Source organism: Drosophila ficusphila, unplaced genomic scaffold (assembly GCF_018152265.1).
Source record: "Drosophila ficusphila isolate 14025-0441.05 unplaced genomic scaffold, ASM1815226v1 contig_470, whole genome shotgun sequence".
Lineage (NCBI taxonomy): Eukaryota > Metazoa > Arthropoda > Insecta > Diptera > Drosophilidae > Drosophila > Drosophila ficusphila.
In genome coordinates, this window is record NW_025064389.1 from 4,417,865 (window position 1) to 4,434,162 (window position 16,298).

Sequence of the window (16,298 nt, forward strand, 5' to 3'; positions counted from 1 at the left end):
TTTGAGGGCAGATTGTCGTCTTTGATGACGACCATGTCCCCGACACGCATATTCTCGGTGGGACACTTCCACTTGTTGCGCTTGTGGAGATCTTTCAGGTATTCATCCTTCCATCGAGCGCGGAGTTGCTGATGGAGCGCTTTCAAGTGCTTCATTTTCTGGCTGTCCCTTTTTAAACGCTGCTCGTTTCTTAAGAATTGAGCCAACGCGAAGGATCTGGAGTGTCCCAGGGCGGACTTTGCGTTCTCTGGATCACGGAATGGAAGGTGTCCGACATATTTTTCACTAAAGTCTCTCGTGGTTGTCCGGAGGAAATTTTCCTCACAAGCCAAATCGGAATCTTCTGCCATTTTTATTGGCAGATCCTCCACCTCCCAAAACTTGGTGAGAGGTTGATCCAGGTTTGAATCAAATATATGGGAGATTCGAGTGGAGAAAGCAGAAATTTGCTCTTGCCTAGCAGCTGGTATTGGTCCGGTAAGGATCCAACCGAATATAGTCTCTTGACCAAGAAGAGAGCCACAGATGTTTGCTCGGGAGCCGCTTAGGAGTACGGAAGGCAGCAGATCAGCCCCGATTAACACGTCTATTTTTGCACTCTCATAGAATTTCGGGTCGGCCAAAGAAAAATCGGGAAGCTCCCGTAGGAAATGCTGCGGAATTGAGCAGGACGGAAGCTGACCAGCTAATTGTGGAAGGACATACGCCGTCGCGTCTAGTTGCAGGCCAGGCCTGGTCGGAGATCGAATTGAAAATTGGCAGAGCTTTTTGGATTCTGCTGCCAGTGTTTGGTTTAAGCCGGAGACTTGGGCTCGAATGATCTGATGAGGCAACTTAATCAAGTTGAACAGCCGCTCGGTCATGAATGTTGCCTCCGATCCAGAGTCGATCAAGGCACGAGCCTTGAAGGTTGATCCCAAATGGCAAACGTCAATAATGGCGGTGCCCAGCAAGACGGATCTATGACCCGTGGCAAGATAATTTTGCACCGTGGAGGTTGCGGCACTGGTAGTCGCTGGAGCGGTCGTAGTTGGTCTTGACCTGGGCGAAGAAGTTGGAGTTGGAGTCGAGAGCGTTGGAGACGCGTTACCTCGATGGAGAAGCGTGTGATGGCGGCCGCGGCATGTGAAGCAACTATGAGTGCTGTCACAGTCCCGTAGCTGATGTCCTCGTGCGAAGCAGTTCAGACACAGCTTTTTGCCTTTGATATAGGCGGACCGCTCATCGACAGACATCCGGAGAAACCGTGCGCATGTCCGCACTGGATGGTTTTCTCTATTGCACAAGTCGCACCCTCTACCTCTGGGTACTACTCTAGCTTCATAGGGATGGATCCTACGTGCCGTGTAATTCGAGCCTGCTGCTCTGGGCTGAGGCTGACTAGAGCCTGACGGACGGACGTCATCTATGGCCTCTAGTGTCCTGTGACGCTCAGTGAGGAAATTATTTAACTCCTGCCAAGATGGAACATCGACCTTGTTGTGGAGCGACTGCTCCCAGAGGGAAAGTGTCAACTTTGGAAGTTTGGCGGAGACCATATAAACTAATAGGCAATCCCAATTGTCGGTGCTAATATCGCTCGTTTCTAAAGCGGTAAGGCAACTCTGGATGGTGTCTTGAAGCTCTCGCAAAGCTGGCCCAGATTCCTGAGTGATGGACTGCACATTGAACAGTATTTTCAAATGACTGTTTACTAACAACCGTTTGTTTTCGAAACGCTTCGTTAGGTTATCCCAGGCTGAGCGAAAACCATCGTTAGTTAAAGGCGACTTTGCCACAATTGTGTGTGCTTCGCCACTCGTTTTGGAATTCAGGTGGAACAATTTCTCGACCGGCGTCAATCTTGGATTGTTAATATAGATCGCCGTGAAAAGGTCCCTAAACGTCGGCCAGCGAAGATAATCGCCGGTGAAGACCTCGGTATCACACGGAGGTAGCCGACAACCTGAAGGAACGTAGGTCTGGGACGGATCAGCTTGTGTTTGGGGGGTTCGTGGAGCTTGCGCAATAAGATCCTCTATATTCGCACCACACCTTTCGTAGACGCCGTAGCAATAATTATATTTCGCTCGGAGAATTGGCAAGCTGTCAGCTGCACTGTCTCCGGCTGAAATCAGGCGTACATTGCACTCATCGTACTCTTTTTTGATGCGCTCCCACAATGCTCGGACCTCTTCGCGTCGGATATTTAGCATGGACATGCTCGGGGGAGTCGGCGACGGAGTGTTGCATCTCGCTTCGAATTCACTGAGTCGATCTGAAACCTCAATGAATTGATTCAGCGCAAGATCGGACGCAGCTAGAGCCATTTTTGTCTCGGAACGAGTGAGCCTTGCTTGGGGAGAGGGAGTCTTACTGGAAGGTTTAGGTGTGGGCGGCTTGACAACAATTTTCGGAGTTTTTGTTGGTGGAATGGGAGATTTTTTATTCCCACCTTCACTGGACATGCCAAAAAACGAACCCTCGGTTGGAAAACGAGTGTGCTGGTCGTGAGAAACAAATTTTAGACCTTTGTTGCTGGAATTGCACTCTTGAAAAAATTTGTATTTAGCTGACTTGTGGAATTTGTCTCGCTAAAGGGAGACGGTCTATGGAAGCGACGATAAATTAAAAAGGAATATATGCCCAGTGGAAACGGGGTATATTTAATATGCACAGGAGCGAAAAAAATCCAGAATAATTTAAATAATATTTATTCTTAATGTTATTAAGAATATTATAATTAGTATATTTATAATTCGGATATGTGATTATTATTTTGTGTGGTATTTATTTACTTTATTTTAGAAAATAATACCAACTGTGGTACAGACAAAAAAACCAAAACGGGTAGTTTATTCGAAGAATGGAAGTTAATTATTTATCCAAAATAATTTATTTGCAAATATTTAATTTCTGAGCTATCAACAAACGGTGTGCCGTACGGAGTGACGTTCACACTTAAATTTTTTGGAACCAGACAAAGAAATAAATTTTATTTATTTTTAATTATTGTATGTTGCTGGACAAAAAAAACAAATCAAATAATAAAAAAATTAATTTCCAATTATTTTGGTATTTTTAATTTTAATTTGACTGGAATATTAATTATGTGTTGTTATTGGAGTTGGAATTTATTTATTGCAGCTCAGAAATAATTTATTTTATCTTTGGAAAAAATTTATATGTTTAAGACCTTGCACTGGATGTCGTGCAACGGCTCCCTAATGGGTATGGGTGTATATGTGTATATTGGTATGCTGGATTTGGATATAAGTGTATATATGTATATATGTGCGCTTGTGCAGTTCGCGCTCACGCCAAAAAATGTTAGAAATAAAACACACTGCAGCCAACAAAGTTTTCCGAGTCGGTGGTGGATTTTAATTATTTATTTTATTCTACGCGGAGGCCGACGGAAAACTTTTAATGTTGGTATATTTTCGCTGTAGGAAGTAGAAAATATGTATGGAGTATATTGAATATATTTGGAGATATATTTATGTATGTGCGTTCGTGCAATTCGCGCTCACGCAAAAAATGTTGGAAATAAAAAAACACACTGAAACCAACAAAGTTTTCCTAGTCGGTGGTGGATTGTAATTATTTATTTTTTTAATTATTTAATTATGTATGTATGTATTTTTATTTTTGGCGGAAAATTTTATTAAAAAATATTGCCGGCGGGTATGTGTTGAGCTTTCGATTTTGATTAAGTGGACTGTATTGCAAGAAAAGGTGTGCAAAATATTTAGCGTAGGACTGCAGTGAAAAAAAACACTTTGAAAATGGGGGCCCTTTTTCGGCAGAACACTTGGAATTTTTTCACAGAAATTATTTCTTCACTGTTCACTTCGAATATTTTGCACACTTTACACTTGTCGTTAAATTTTGGATTTTTCACTTTTATTCAATTTCGGAATTTGCACTTTTATTAAAGTTTGCAATTTTAGCTCTTTATTAAAGTTTTGGAATTTTGCTCATTTGATGTATGTATACTTGTATGTACATACATATGTGTACGGTTTCACTTTGATGTACGGGCCAAAGAGGAATTGGAGGAATATGGCGGCACGATCAAAGAAAAAACGGAAAAATGGAATAGATCTTAATAATTGCCGTTTTCGGATTAAATCGGACTTGGATTTTTAGAAAAAATCATGCAGAAAGTCAAACGAAACAGTGTTTTCGAGTGGCTGACTGCAGACCGGCAAATTAATATATGTAGATCTTCGTACTTATCTTGAGCAATTTCGGGCGCTGATCGAATCTGGCTCGATTGGATCAAAAAGTGAAGTGGCGGGGCGTCCTTCTTGAAGGCAGCAAAAAACTCCTGGTCTTTGACGGCTGGGGGTGTTAGCTGTGGGGGCAAGAAATAACACACGACGATCGCGAAAAGTAAAAAAGACTAGAACTTCGATTCTGGCGCGGACCGGCCGGGCGTTTATTTCATGCGTTGACGTATTGGAACTAATTTAAGCTAAGCTAAGCTAGGCGCTTGGAGGCGCAGCGGAGACTTCTCGCGCTCGGGGAGTGGAGAGCCTGGACGGCCGAGCGCGACATGCTCCAAGCTTCGGGAGAGGGAGAGTGCGGTGTGGGGAGAAGCTCCGGGAGAGGGAGAGCGGGAGAGGCCTGAACACATATTTTTGCTACAAAAAAAACTTAAATATTACAATAAAAAATCGAAAATACACGAATAAAATGTAAAAGTTATGATGGCCCAAGCCTAACTTCAAAAGTGGCCCAACCCTGACGACATGCGGTATTAATCTATTATGGTATGATATAGCCAAACTATATCTATCAATGAAACTATTTCTTAGAATTTTGTAATATAACAACTATATAACGTATTTTTATGCTCACTTTGCGTAATCTTTTAATCTTGTGTTATTCCACCTTTTCGGCCAGGTTAAAAAAACTTTTTCGAGCACTTTTTTTTCACAGAACAACGACACGTAGAAATTGAAATCCCGAAATAAGTAGTCACGTGGAATGTTTCGAGTGACCGATAGAAGTTTCTAGACACCCACTAACAGATGGTACTAGAACGAATATTCAAAATATTGAGATGGCCCAAGCCTAACAACGGTCCAACCCTGACAATATTCCCCTAGTTATTAAAGGAATCGAAACAACAGTCCCTATATATGAGATCATAGCTGGACTTAAAGAAAAAGGCTTCAATGTCAAACAGGCCAGGAATCTTCTATCTATATATATAGAAGCAAGTTGTGTTAGTTACACCACTTATAACTTAAGAACGGCTGAACAGATTTGGCTGAAAATTGGTAGGAAGGTAGCTTAGAGCCCGGAATAAGGCGTAGGGTACTTTTTATTCCGTTCGACATACCAAAAATCGCATATAAACTGAGTTATTACCTCATCACACTGACAAGCACACACTACCATAGCATTTTAATTCAATTTTTTTTAAGTGAATTGAAGTTATTTGTGATTTTGGTGAATTGAAGTGAAGTGAAGTTTTTCGTGGTTTTAGTGAACTGAAGTGAAGTGAAGTTTAATTAATAATGCCGCAACCAAGACGATCGAATCTTTCCCGACAATGCCGTAATTCAAGAAGACTACAAAATACTGCAAATGAAAGGACTGAAGGGGAACAAAAAATTGCACGTGAACAGCGCCGCGTTAGTATGGGTCGACTTCATGCTTCTCAATAAGAAGAACAAAGTGAGGCAACCCGTAACACGGCTCGGTTGACAATGCAGAATCGTCGCGCTTACAACAAAGGTCAAGAAATAGATAATTTGCGACGCAAAAGATACTTATCAAGTGCTGATTTGAATCGAGCAGTGTTTCAATACGATTGCATCACTGATTACAGCTTGCATTCCAGCGTTTGCATTGGGCAAATGGACGTTGTTTGCAAGGGTTGCGGTGCATTGAAGTTTTCCAGAGAAACGTCTGGATTATGCTGCTTTAATGGTAAAGTGAAATTGCCATTGCTGACTTCGCCACCTGAGCCATTGTATTCACTGCTTTCTGGTGAAACACAAGAATCACGCCACTTTCCTGCAAATACTCGAAAATACAATGGTTGTTTCCAAATGACGTAATTTGGGGCAGATATTATCAAAGAACGAGGATTTAATCCGACATTTAAGGTTTTTTTTTTGGTATTACATAGAATTTAGTTAAAGAATAACTTACTTTATCTTAGATACAAGGGCAGATTCACCAGCGAATTGGATCATTAAAATCTTTCGAAGATTCACAAAAAAAATTTTTAAATATATTTCATGGCCAACATGGAAGAACAACTTGATCGACCCCTAGGGATCAATACAGGAATGAAGCGAGCAATTCTTCAAGACTTGCAGAGTCTGCTTTATGAACATCATGCGATGGTCAGGTTGTTTAAGAGTGCTTTAGAGCGCATGCTAAATGATGACTATAAAGTTGTCATAAAAGCAGATAAAGGACCATCAAGGACATTTAATGCTCCAACAATAGACGAAGTCGCCATCCTGATTGTGAATAATTTGATGAATGAGGAGATACATAATCGGGTTTTACTCTTGATCGAAGATATGTGTTACCTCATGTGCGGTAATATATTAATCAGGTTAGAATGCCAGCGCCAAATCGTGAATGAATTTAATCGAGAATTAGAACGGGAACGTGAATATGATCACCAGGAATTAAATTTATTAGTTCAAACGAATGTACCCCTGTTGAATTCCCAACAGAAGAAAGTTTCTGATACTTTCTTTCGATGAAGAACATGGTGGTTTATATTTCCTAGATGCCTCTGGTGGAACTGGCAAGACATTCCTTATGTCATTAGCTTTAGCAACTGTTCGGGCGAGATCCAACATAGCTGTTGCAGTTGCTTCTTCGGGAATAGCAGCCATATTGTTATAAGGATGCCAAACGGCTCATTCAGCATTAAAATTACCGTTAAATCTTCAAATTATTGAAGAACCAACGTGTAATATTGCAAAACACTCAGCAATGGCCAATGTTTTAATGGTATCGAAATAAAATTTTTCCTTTTCATATATAAAACAAAAAAAATTTTCTTTATCTTTTAAACACCAAACGAAGTTTTACCTAAAACTATCGCCATCTGGTGGCGGAACGCAGTTCGCTGGGTTTACTAGTATATTAGATAAAAACAAAGTTCCGCAGCCAATGTTTAATATAGAGTTGGAGCCGGAAACTATGAAATTAAAAAACAATGGAGTCCACCCAACATATAAGCTTCAATATCTGCTGCACCGTAGGATCAGCGCTGAGAAACACCACAACCACAATGTATGAATTATCAGGAATACGGACATACGAAATCTTACTGCACCCTACGTGCAGTCCGCGTTGCCTGCGGAGATGCACACTCAAATGAGGCCTGCCCAATAAACAAGGAGAACCATTCTGCCAAAAATGTAGTAATTGTGGGGGAAACCACACTGAAAATGATAGAGGTTGTCCTGTCTATATAGAGTTGAAAAGTCGACTAGGCCAACATATAACTGCAGCTCGAAATCCTGTAAACCGAAACATTTCTCCATTTATACCAATGACCACGATCTCGGGAGTCTCTTTTACGCAGGCGTTAAGTAACAACAATGGGACGAACGCCTCAGTATCTAATATGACAGGTCAGCAAACCACTGCTGATACAGTGCGGCAACAAACATTGAACCAGATTCCAGAAACTACTGGCCAAAATGCGAATGCAAACACACAATTGCCCAATGGCGTAGAAGCAATGATGGAAACTAGAGCCAACACAATGGTAGCAATACAGAAAACGCTGCAGAAACTTAGGCGCTCTCAAAATCTCCTTCTGGAGCTATTAATCAAACAAAAGTCGGTTAAGATGGTTTCCTTAAAAATATGAACAAAATATCTTAATGGCTATACATTTTATAAAACAAACCATCCTGATGACAAAGCTTATGGCGGCTCTGGCATACTGATCAAGAAACGCATCTGGCATTATGAGTTTAAATCATTCGCAACAGCCTATTTACAAGCTACATCAATACACATGGATACCTAAATCGGTTTCTCAAACCTATCAGCTTTTTCATTTCCGAAAATGAATTTGTACACTTCTTTGTTCTATTAGGTGACCGTTTTATAGCGGCTGGTGAATTCAATGCAAACACCCCCATTGGGGCTCTCGACTCACCAACCCCAAAGGAAGACAGCTGTACAACACTATAATAACACCAAGAAACAAGCTTGACCTTATCTTTCCAGGTAAGCCTACATATTGGCCAACAGATCCTTACAAGAAGCCAGACCTGATTGATTTTGCCGTCACAAGAATAGTGCTTAGAGGTCATGTTAATGTTTCCACACTCAACAGATCTTTAATGGATCACTCGTCCATTTAAATTTTAATTCTAATTCTAGCAGCAGTCGAGCTTCTGGGCATACTAACGAACTGCTACGCAGTAAGAGAAGACTTCGGAGGAAATGGCAAGCCCACAGATCGCCTGCCTCGAAGGAGCGGCTTAAAGCACACCGCTTTCTTCTACGAAGATGAAAGTAATCGATCTCAATTATTCTATTTGCAGAATTTCTCCCCTAACAGCGGACGATATCCACTGTGGAAAGCTTAATCGGGTATGTGTCCACCAATCGAAAGCAAATCGCCATTATACACACGAACAGGAGAGTGGGCTCGCAGCAACGAAGAGAGGGCAAATGTATTTGCTGCACATCTAGAAAACGTCTTCAAACCGCTTCCATCAACAAATAGCTTTGTGCTCCCAACAAGCATCACTCCAGAGGCTACACTGCCTATCACATTCCATTCAACAGAAGTGATAAAAGTGATAGAGGCTCAGGAAAAAAAGAAAGCGCGATTTAAATCTCCCCTAAAATGAATATGGAATTGCCGAACTGTGCAGTAAATCTTCTTACCACGATATAACAGCATGATGAAATGGGACTGTTATCCGCAACAATGGAAAAAGTCTTTAATCACCATGATCCATAAAACTGGAAAGGACAAGTCCCAGTCTTCACCATATAGGCCAATCAGTCTTCTGCCGTGCCTTTCAAAGATATTTAAAAAGCTGCTCCTGAATCGTTTAAAGGAACACCTGAAGTAAACCTAATAACCTCGGAAATACGAAATACATTTGAAAGTCAAGAGTATAGTTCCGCAGTCTTTCTGGATGTCGCCCAGGCCTTCGACCGCGTTTGGTTAGACGGCTTGTGTTGGCTGATTTCTGCCTTTTTATTAAGTTTAGAAATAAGATAAACAAGTAAGAAAAAATTAAATTGAAATGGAACTTGTATTGAAGTAAATAGAACATAAGAAGAATAAGTTGAAGTAGAAACGCGGAATGTGGATCGCGTCCGTTTCAAGCGGGAAGAAGGAAGAGGGGTAAGATGTAAAATAAATTAAGTCAGTCTCGTTTCTATTTCTGATCATTTCGCACGCGCCCGCACTTTAAGTTTTTTCCCGCCGTTTGTTATCTCTGGAAACCTTATAATAAACTTTGACATTTTTCCTGTGCTTAACTTGTGTCATTATTGTGTTTAATTTGGCAGTTTTTAAATATACTTTATTTTAATCACAAAAACTATTGTGAAATTTCATGGCTTGATAGAGATTTTCTCTTAATTTTTTCCATATTCACAGATCTCACTCTCACCAATATAGCCTCAAGATAGTGAGCACCTGGTACAGCTCCAACTCGGCTGTTGGTGGGATCCATATTATTCACGCTTGTGTGCGGAACAAAATTGGCTGAAATCAGTTGTGTAGGATTCTTTGAGAGAAATTGGCCCCCGCATCTTCTTCCCCTTGGAAGGATGAATTAGAGGTTAAAAAGGAGTACCCCCCTCATCAGGTTGAAGGCCACAGCGAGAGTCCACAAAAACACAAATAAAACAACAAAAACGTTAGTGCTCAAAAACCGGAGAGAAAGGACAAGTTATAAGTACCCAATTAAAGCGAAAAATATTGCATATTTAATTTGATCTAACTACGTAAAAACTGAAAGTTATAAATAAAAAAACAAGGAACTACACAGTTAATAAATTAAAAACAAATTGTTAAAAACCAATTGATCTGAAAGTTTGTGATATAAAAGTTTCATTAAAATCATAAAAAAAAAAGAAAATCTGAAAACAAGAAAAACAAAGAAACGCATATACCCAAACGCATTATTACCCGATCAGTAGGTACAGTGCCGTATGTTTATTTTGAATTGTTTGCCTGTTAATAATCAATTAGAAAAACAAATTTATAAAATTTTTTTGTGTATGTCGGGTTATGATTCTCCTTGTCCATGTCTTATTATAATTTTTAGACGGTTGTAGATGGCGAATAGACTTGAGCGCACCACTGCCTGTTTTAGACTGTTCTAGAATCCCGAAAAACTGGGCTATCGCAAATGTTGTAATGCACATACTGGCATCTCTGTCTCTCGCAGTGGCTCAAGCATACACACACGACAATCGCCAAGTGCGTAACACTTTTTCAAACCTCTAACCTCACGCAAGATGTTCGCATCGAACTATTCTGAACACCTGGCGAATAGGTAGAATAAAGCGCACTAACAAACAATCTTTACAGTGCAACGAGAAGAGTCGTCACACATGTTTTGATTCCCCATACACTGACTATTATAATTTATGATCCGACATGTACTTGTAAAAACTGTAAGAAAATAAAATCAATAAACATAATTAACATCCCAACAGATCAAACCACAAACATAACTTTCCAACTTTCCTACTAACAATAACACTCAAAAAAATACACAAACAACTGAATCATAATTCTTTCTACTTCTCTTTTGGCTATCATAAGGCATACATACATACATGCTTATTGTAGGCTTTGATTATAAGCGTGTGATCTGCATTTACATACCTACATCTTTCTTATCTTTTGATTCTTTTGAATACTGACCTGCGCAATAATACAAATTACACTTGTTTTAATATGTTACCTAAGGGTTATGTTCAGATGTGTCCCCTCCTGCCGGCAGCTCGGGGTAATAGAATTAAGGGGTTCCGTCGTCATACAAAACACTTTGAGAATTAGACAATATAATTTCACTATTTATTCGTAGTTTTGAGTTGGTTAGGAATATATAACAAAGCAATAATAAAAAGAAGTGTAAAAAACGCAGCTCCGTTCGCGTCGCGATGCAGTGCAAGATCAGACTGAATTGTCTCTCTCCCTCCAGCAGCAGTGAGAGCTCCCTTTGCCTAAACTCTCCGCAAGTATTGGCACCGTGGGGCCAGATCGTGAATCTGAACATGCCGCCCGCCAATGCTAGACCGTAGCATTAAGTGTGTCCTAAGCATCCTGAGCGTCCTGAGCTGTACCTGGAATCTGGGAGGAGAAAGAAAAAGAAATTGAGTGCATAAGCGTGAGCGACTAGAGCTGTTTGAATCGCGGATTAGGGTTTTATGCTTCCTGCTCGGGCAGGAGTTGTTGGGCCGTGGGCCTTACGCCAGTTATTTGCTCGATCTGCGAGTAAAGGGACTCGCGCTCCTTCACCAGGCTGGCGTACTTCTGTCGCAGCTCCTTCTCTCGGTCTATCTGCTGACCCACGTCCTCCTGCAGCGACTCTAGGCGGCGCGGCACCGCGATGGCCTTCTGCTCGCCCAGAAAGCGGAACGTGGACAGTGAGACGGATCTCTGCTCGAGCTGGCCGTAGGTGTGCTGCAGCAGCTTGATCAGCACCTTGGCGCGAGTTACCGCTGATGTCTTACAGATGACATCACCTCCACCCAAGCCCCCTCGGGCAATGTCCCACTAACAGGCGGTGCCGTTCAACCCGGACATCGAACCACCGACTCAGCAGACTCCCGATGTCCAAACATATAAACAACTGGGCCACAGGCATCCGGCCCAAAATGCTGACCTAGGCTGTTTCGCAAACACAGCATATGTACCCCACTCTAAAGCTAGCTTTCATTTGTATTCAGTTCTAAATAAAAGATCAGTCTTATAACGACACTTGAAGGAAGAAGTTGAATTTATTTAATCCACTTAAAACTCAAAACCCAACCACATCTGGCCAATCGATATAATTGTACCAGCCACCTCCGGACCACCGACTATAATTCGCGCGCCTGGTAGTCACCGGTGTGGATCTTGAGCTTCTTCTCGATCTTGCTGCAACGCTTGGCCTCCTTCGCTATGTGGCGGCGGTTTATCTCCATCCGGTTATCGGCCGACTTCAGGCGGTCCTTCTTGCTGGCCAGGCTGGCGCGGGTGTAGCGGTACTGCGAGGGCAGCTCGCCGTGCGATATGCACTCCTTCACCACCTCCATCTCGTCGGCGAGTATCTGCTTGGTGAGGTTCTGCTTCTCGGACTGTGGGCGCAGGACCTTGGTGTGCCGTGTTGCAGTGCGACGCTGCAGGCTGCACTGGATCACCTGCGAGCACTTCTCCAGTTCCCGCTTGCGGCGCGCTTCCTGCTCGGCCAGCAGCCGGGCGTCTACGTCCGCCTGGTCCTCGACAGCCGGGTCCGAGCTAGTCTCCATCGCCTCGCTGTCCTCCTGCATGATGCGGTCTGTGTATGGGGTTCGCAGAGTGGCCGCCACCTGGAGCGTTATAGAGTAGTCGGCCTGCAGGGCGTCCGTCGTCTCGATCCCACTCTCGCTGGCTATATCATTGGCCACCTCGCTGGCGCGGCCCAGCTTGACCATCTGCTGTAGCTCCATGTCGGAGATCTGCGGCTTGGGCAGGACTAGCTTGGAGCGCTTCCGCTCCGGCTCAATGTTCTGTGGCATGGCCCAGGGCACCTCCTTCTCCTTGCGCTGCTTCATCTTGTTGAAGATCTCCTCGGAGGTGTCGTAGAAGCCCAGGGCGGGCCGCTTCTTGAAGGGATTCTCCGCGTTGTAGGCGATGCCCTTGATTCGCTTGCGGCTCCCGCTGCCAATGAAGTTGGCACGGAGCTCCAGTCGCTTCTGAAGCGTGGTCAGGCGGCGGGCTTCCTCCAGCTGCTTGTCGCGCGCCTTGCGCTTCGCCTTCTTGCCCTGCGTGTTGGCCAGACGGGCGCGCGTCTCGGACAGCATCTCCAGCTCGTCCTCGTCCATGTCCTGGGGGTCAGGCGCCGGCATCGTCTCTGGGTTGGGGTCGATCCGGTGAGATCGCCTGCCTCGAAGGAGCGGCTTAAAGCACACCGCTTTCTTCTACGAAGATGAAAGTAATCGATCTCAATTATTCTATTTGCAGAATTTCTCCCCTAACAGCGGACGATATCCACTGTGGAAAGCTTAATCGGGTATGTGTCCACCAATCGAAAGCAAATCGCCATTATACACACGAACAGGAGAGTGGGCTCGCAGCAACGAAGAGAGGGCAAATGTATTTGCTGCACATCTAGAAAACGTCTTCAAACCGCTTCCATCAACAAATAGCTTTGTGCTCCCAACAAGCATCACTCCAGAGGCTACACTGCCTATCACATTCCATTCAACAGAAGTGATAAAAGTGATAGAGGCTCAGGAAAAAAAAGAAAGCGCGATTTAAATCTCCCCTAAAATGAATATGGAATTGCCGAACTGTGCAGTAAATCTTCTTACCACGATATAACAGCATGATGAAATGGGACTGTTATCCGCAACAATGGAAAAAGTCTTTAATCACCATGATCCATAAAACTGGAAAGGACAAGTCCCAGTCTTCACCATATAGGCCAATCAGTCTTCTGCCGTGCCTTTTAAAGATATTTAAAAAGCTGCTCCTGAATCGTTTAAAGGAACACCTGAAGTAAACCTAATAACCTCGGAAATACGAAATACATTTGAAAGTCAAGAGTATAGTTCCGCAGTCTTTCTGGATGTCGCCCAGGCCTTCGACCGCGTTTGGTTAGACGGCTTGTGTTGGCTGATTTCTGCCTTTTTATTAAGTTTAGAAATAAGATAAATAAGTAAGAAAAAATTAAATTGAAATGGAACTTGTATTGAAGCAAATAGAACATAAGAAGAATAAGTTGTAACGAACTGCTTTTGTGTCTTCGCTCGCTACGAGAACGTGCGGCTAGCTCAGATGAGTTTGTGTGTTCGTCCCACCAAATTTATTGATGCGTAACCCCGAGACCAAAGTATAACACAGAGTTAGGTTAGATTTAGGAATACTTGTTGGGTTTATTGTACGTAGATTTATAGCTCGATATTTGATTCGTGGTTCTGCTGTCTGATGACTCGATCTCCCTCGTCGACGCCGGTAGTGGCTCCCACGTCGACTCTATGGCGGCACGCCTGTCGTGCGTCCTCTGCCTTGCCGAGTCTTTCGGGCACCGGTCGCGTACTAGGCAAGCTACGAGCCTCTCACAACCTTGGAGGATGTTAGACAGAACCTCCCTAGCGGGGCTAAGCAGTGATGCCTGCAGTCACCACTCTTCGCTCCACCCCGGAGTTCGGTCGGGACTTCGTCGGCCTGGCCCTCAGCAGGTCCTCACTCTCGTGTGGACCGACGCCGGGTACCTTTCGCACAACTCCACTGGATCTTCGTCGGCCTGGCCCTCAGCAGGTCCTCAATCTTTCATGGGGTACCGACGCTGGGTACCTTTCGCACAACATCCACTGCCAAGACTCCACCAACTTCGTCGATTTCGAGACTCGTAGACGCACCCTACAACTTACCTTGTACCCTCGGGATCTCAGCTTGGCAGTCTCAGCTTATGTAGACGTGACCGTCGTTGGGCTTCTTGACTCGGCGATCTTGACTCCGGATTAAGTGGCACTTGGTATTCTCCTTGGGGTTTCACTCGCGTTGGTACGATCTCGTTGCACGACTTCACTTGACTGTCCAGCTTCCTGCACGCGTCCTCCTTTTATATGCCACCCTGGTCCCGTTATTTCCCTCCTTCGGTGGCGTGATTGGGTCCAAAGGGCAGCACAAGTCCCGTTAGTTCACGGTCTCTCCTCTTTGTGCTGGTCCAAAGTCCGCCAACTTCACCGTTATAACGGGTACAAAGTCCAGAACTTCACCGTTATAACGGGTACAAAGTCCAGACCGGTACCGTTAGTTCACGGTCTCTCCTCTTTGCGCGGGTCCGAAGTCCGCAGACTCACCGTCTGGGTCCAAAGTCTGCAGACTCACCGCAGCATTGAGTCCAAAGTCCTTTGCACCGTTATTTCCCTTTTTCTCTGCATGCCGCGCATCCCGCTGTTGCTATGCGGCTCTCCTGCACTCAAACTTGTAAGGCGTTTTTACATACCCTTACATCTCCCCCTTCCTTCGGAAACTTTTAAAAGCTTCGGGCTCCGGAATGTCCTGGGGAAACGTTCTCAAATTGCCTCCTTCCCACGTCGACCTCCACTCCTGAGTGCGGCCAAGGGCCTCCTGGATCTCAGCCGGACAGCCTCAGCCTATTGGACCCTACCTGGTCGTTCAGCATCTCGACTGTGGCATCTTGACCCCCCCGGCTCCTTGCGCACACGTCCATCCTCGATCCTTGTGGCCGCTGCCACTCCCTCGTCGACCTCCTCCTGCCACGGCTGAGAGCTCCTCCAACCTCAGCACCTAAGTCTCAGCTTATGTAGACTTCCCGTCGTTGGGCTTCTTGACTAGGGCATCTTGGCTGTCGGAAACACCCAGCGCGCGACTCCTTCCGATCCTCGTTTCAAATTTGAAAATGTCTCCCGCGCAGAATTTCCCCGCGCACAATCGATAACTCGTTTATCGATCGTGGCGTTGCCACTCCTCAGGGTGCCGTCATATTCAGTGTGACCGGCCAGCGATATTTCCAGTATTTTTTAGCTCCCATCGATCGCACTATCGATCGACCGCCGTTATCGTGGCGACCCCATTCCCAATTCCAGCTGGCCTCGTTTGTTTGTTTTGGTAAGTCAGAAAATTTTTAAATTCCCATTTTCTTCGTTTTCCCATTCTCCAACTCTTTCAGCCTGTCGCGCTGCCGATGCCTCCTTAATGTTCATGCGCCGGGGCGCCAACCCTGGCCCAGCGCGTCCCGGCAGGCGTCTCTCCTGGGCAGCTGACCTCCTCTTCTCCACTTCCACCGCATGCCAGGCCGGCGACGGAGACAACGGCACCAGCGGGGACGCCAGTAGCTGGAGGACCGGCGACAAGCGCCGGAGCCCCCACTTCGCCCTTGGCTGTTCCGCTGGCCGCGGCCTTCCGCCTCGGCCTGAATTGTTGCCGCTGCTGTAGTTGTGCTGCTGCTGATGCCGCTGTTGTTGCTGCTGCTGATGCCGCTGTTGTTGCTGCTGCCGATCCTCATGTCGTTGCTGCTGCTTCTGCAGACACTCCTGCCGCTGCTGAAGTGTCCGGCCGTTTTTTTTTCTCTGCCACGGCTTGTGCATACATACCCTCCTCTAACCCGCTTTCGCGCTCCAAATGT

General features: G+C 44.6%; 1 protein-coding gene across 1 annotated transcript; it reads right to left on the minus strand.

Annotated features, from left to right (window-relative positions):
- Window positions 1–11,386: 11,386 nt before the first annotated feature.
- On the minus strand, window positions 11,387–15,383 carry LOC108100728 (cell division cycle 5-like protein). Its single transcript, XM_043208494.1, has 3 exons — window positions 15,321–15,383; window positions 12,054–13,122; window positions 11,387–11,682 (listed from the first exon to the last, which is right to left on the minus strand). The coding sequence occupies exons 1-3, from the start codon at window positions 15,381–15,383 to the stop codon at window positions 11,387–11,389; spliced, it is 1,428 nt and encodes a 475-aa protein (XP_043064429.1).
- Between the last annotated feature and the right edge of the window lie 915 nt (window positions 15,384–16,298).

Excerpts from the sequence above, each read along its gene's own strand:
- LOC108100728 (XM_043208494.1), bottom strand. The coding sequence starts at position 15,383 with ATGGACGTGTGCGCAAGGAGCCGGGGGGGTCAAGATGCCACAGTCGAG. Across the intron at positions 13,123-15,320 it reads TCGAGATGCTGAACGACCAG|AAGAAAGCGGTGTGCTTTAA; the intron begins GTAGGGTCCAAT and ends TCATCTTCGTAG. Across the intron at positions 11,683-12,053 it reads CACCGGTGACTACCAGGCGC|CGGTAACTCGCGCCAAGGTG; the intron begins GCGAATTATAGT and ends GTAAGACATCAG.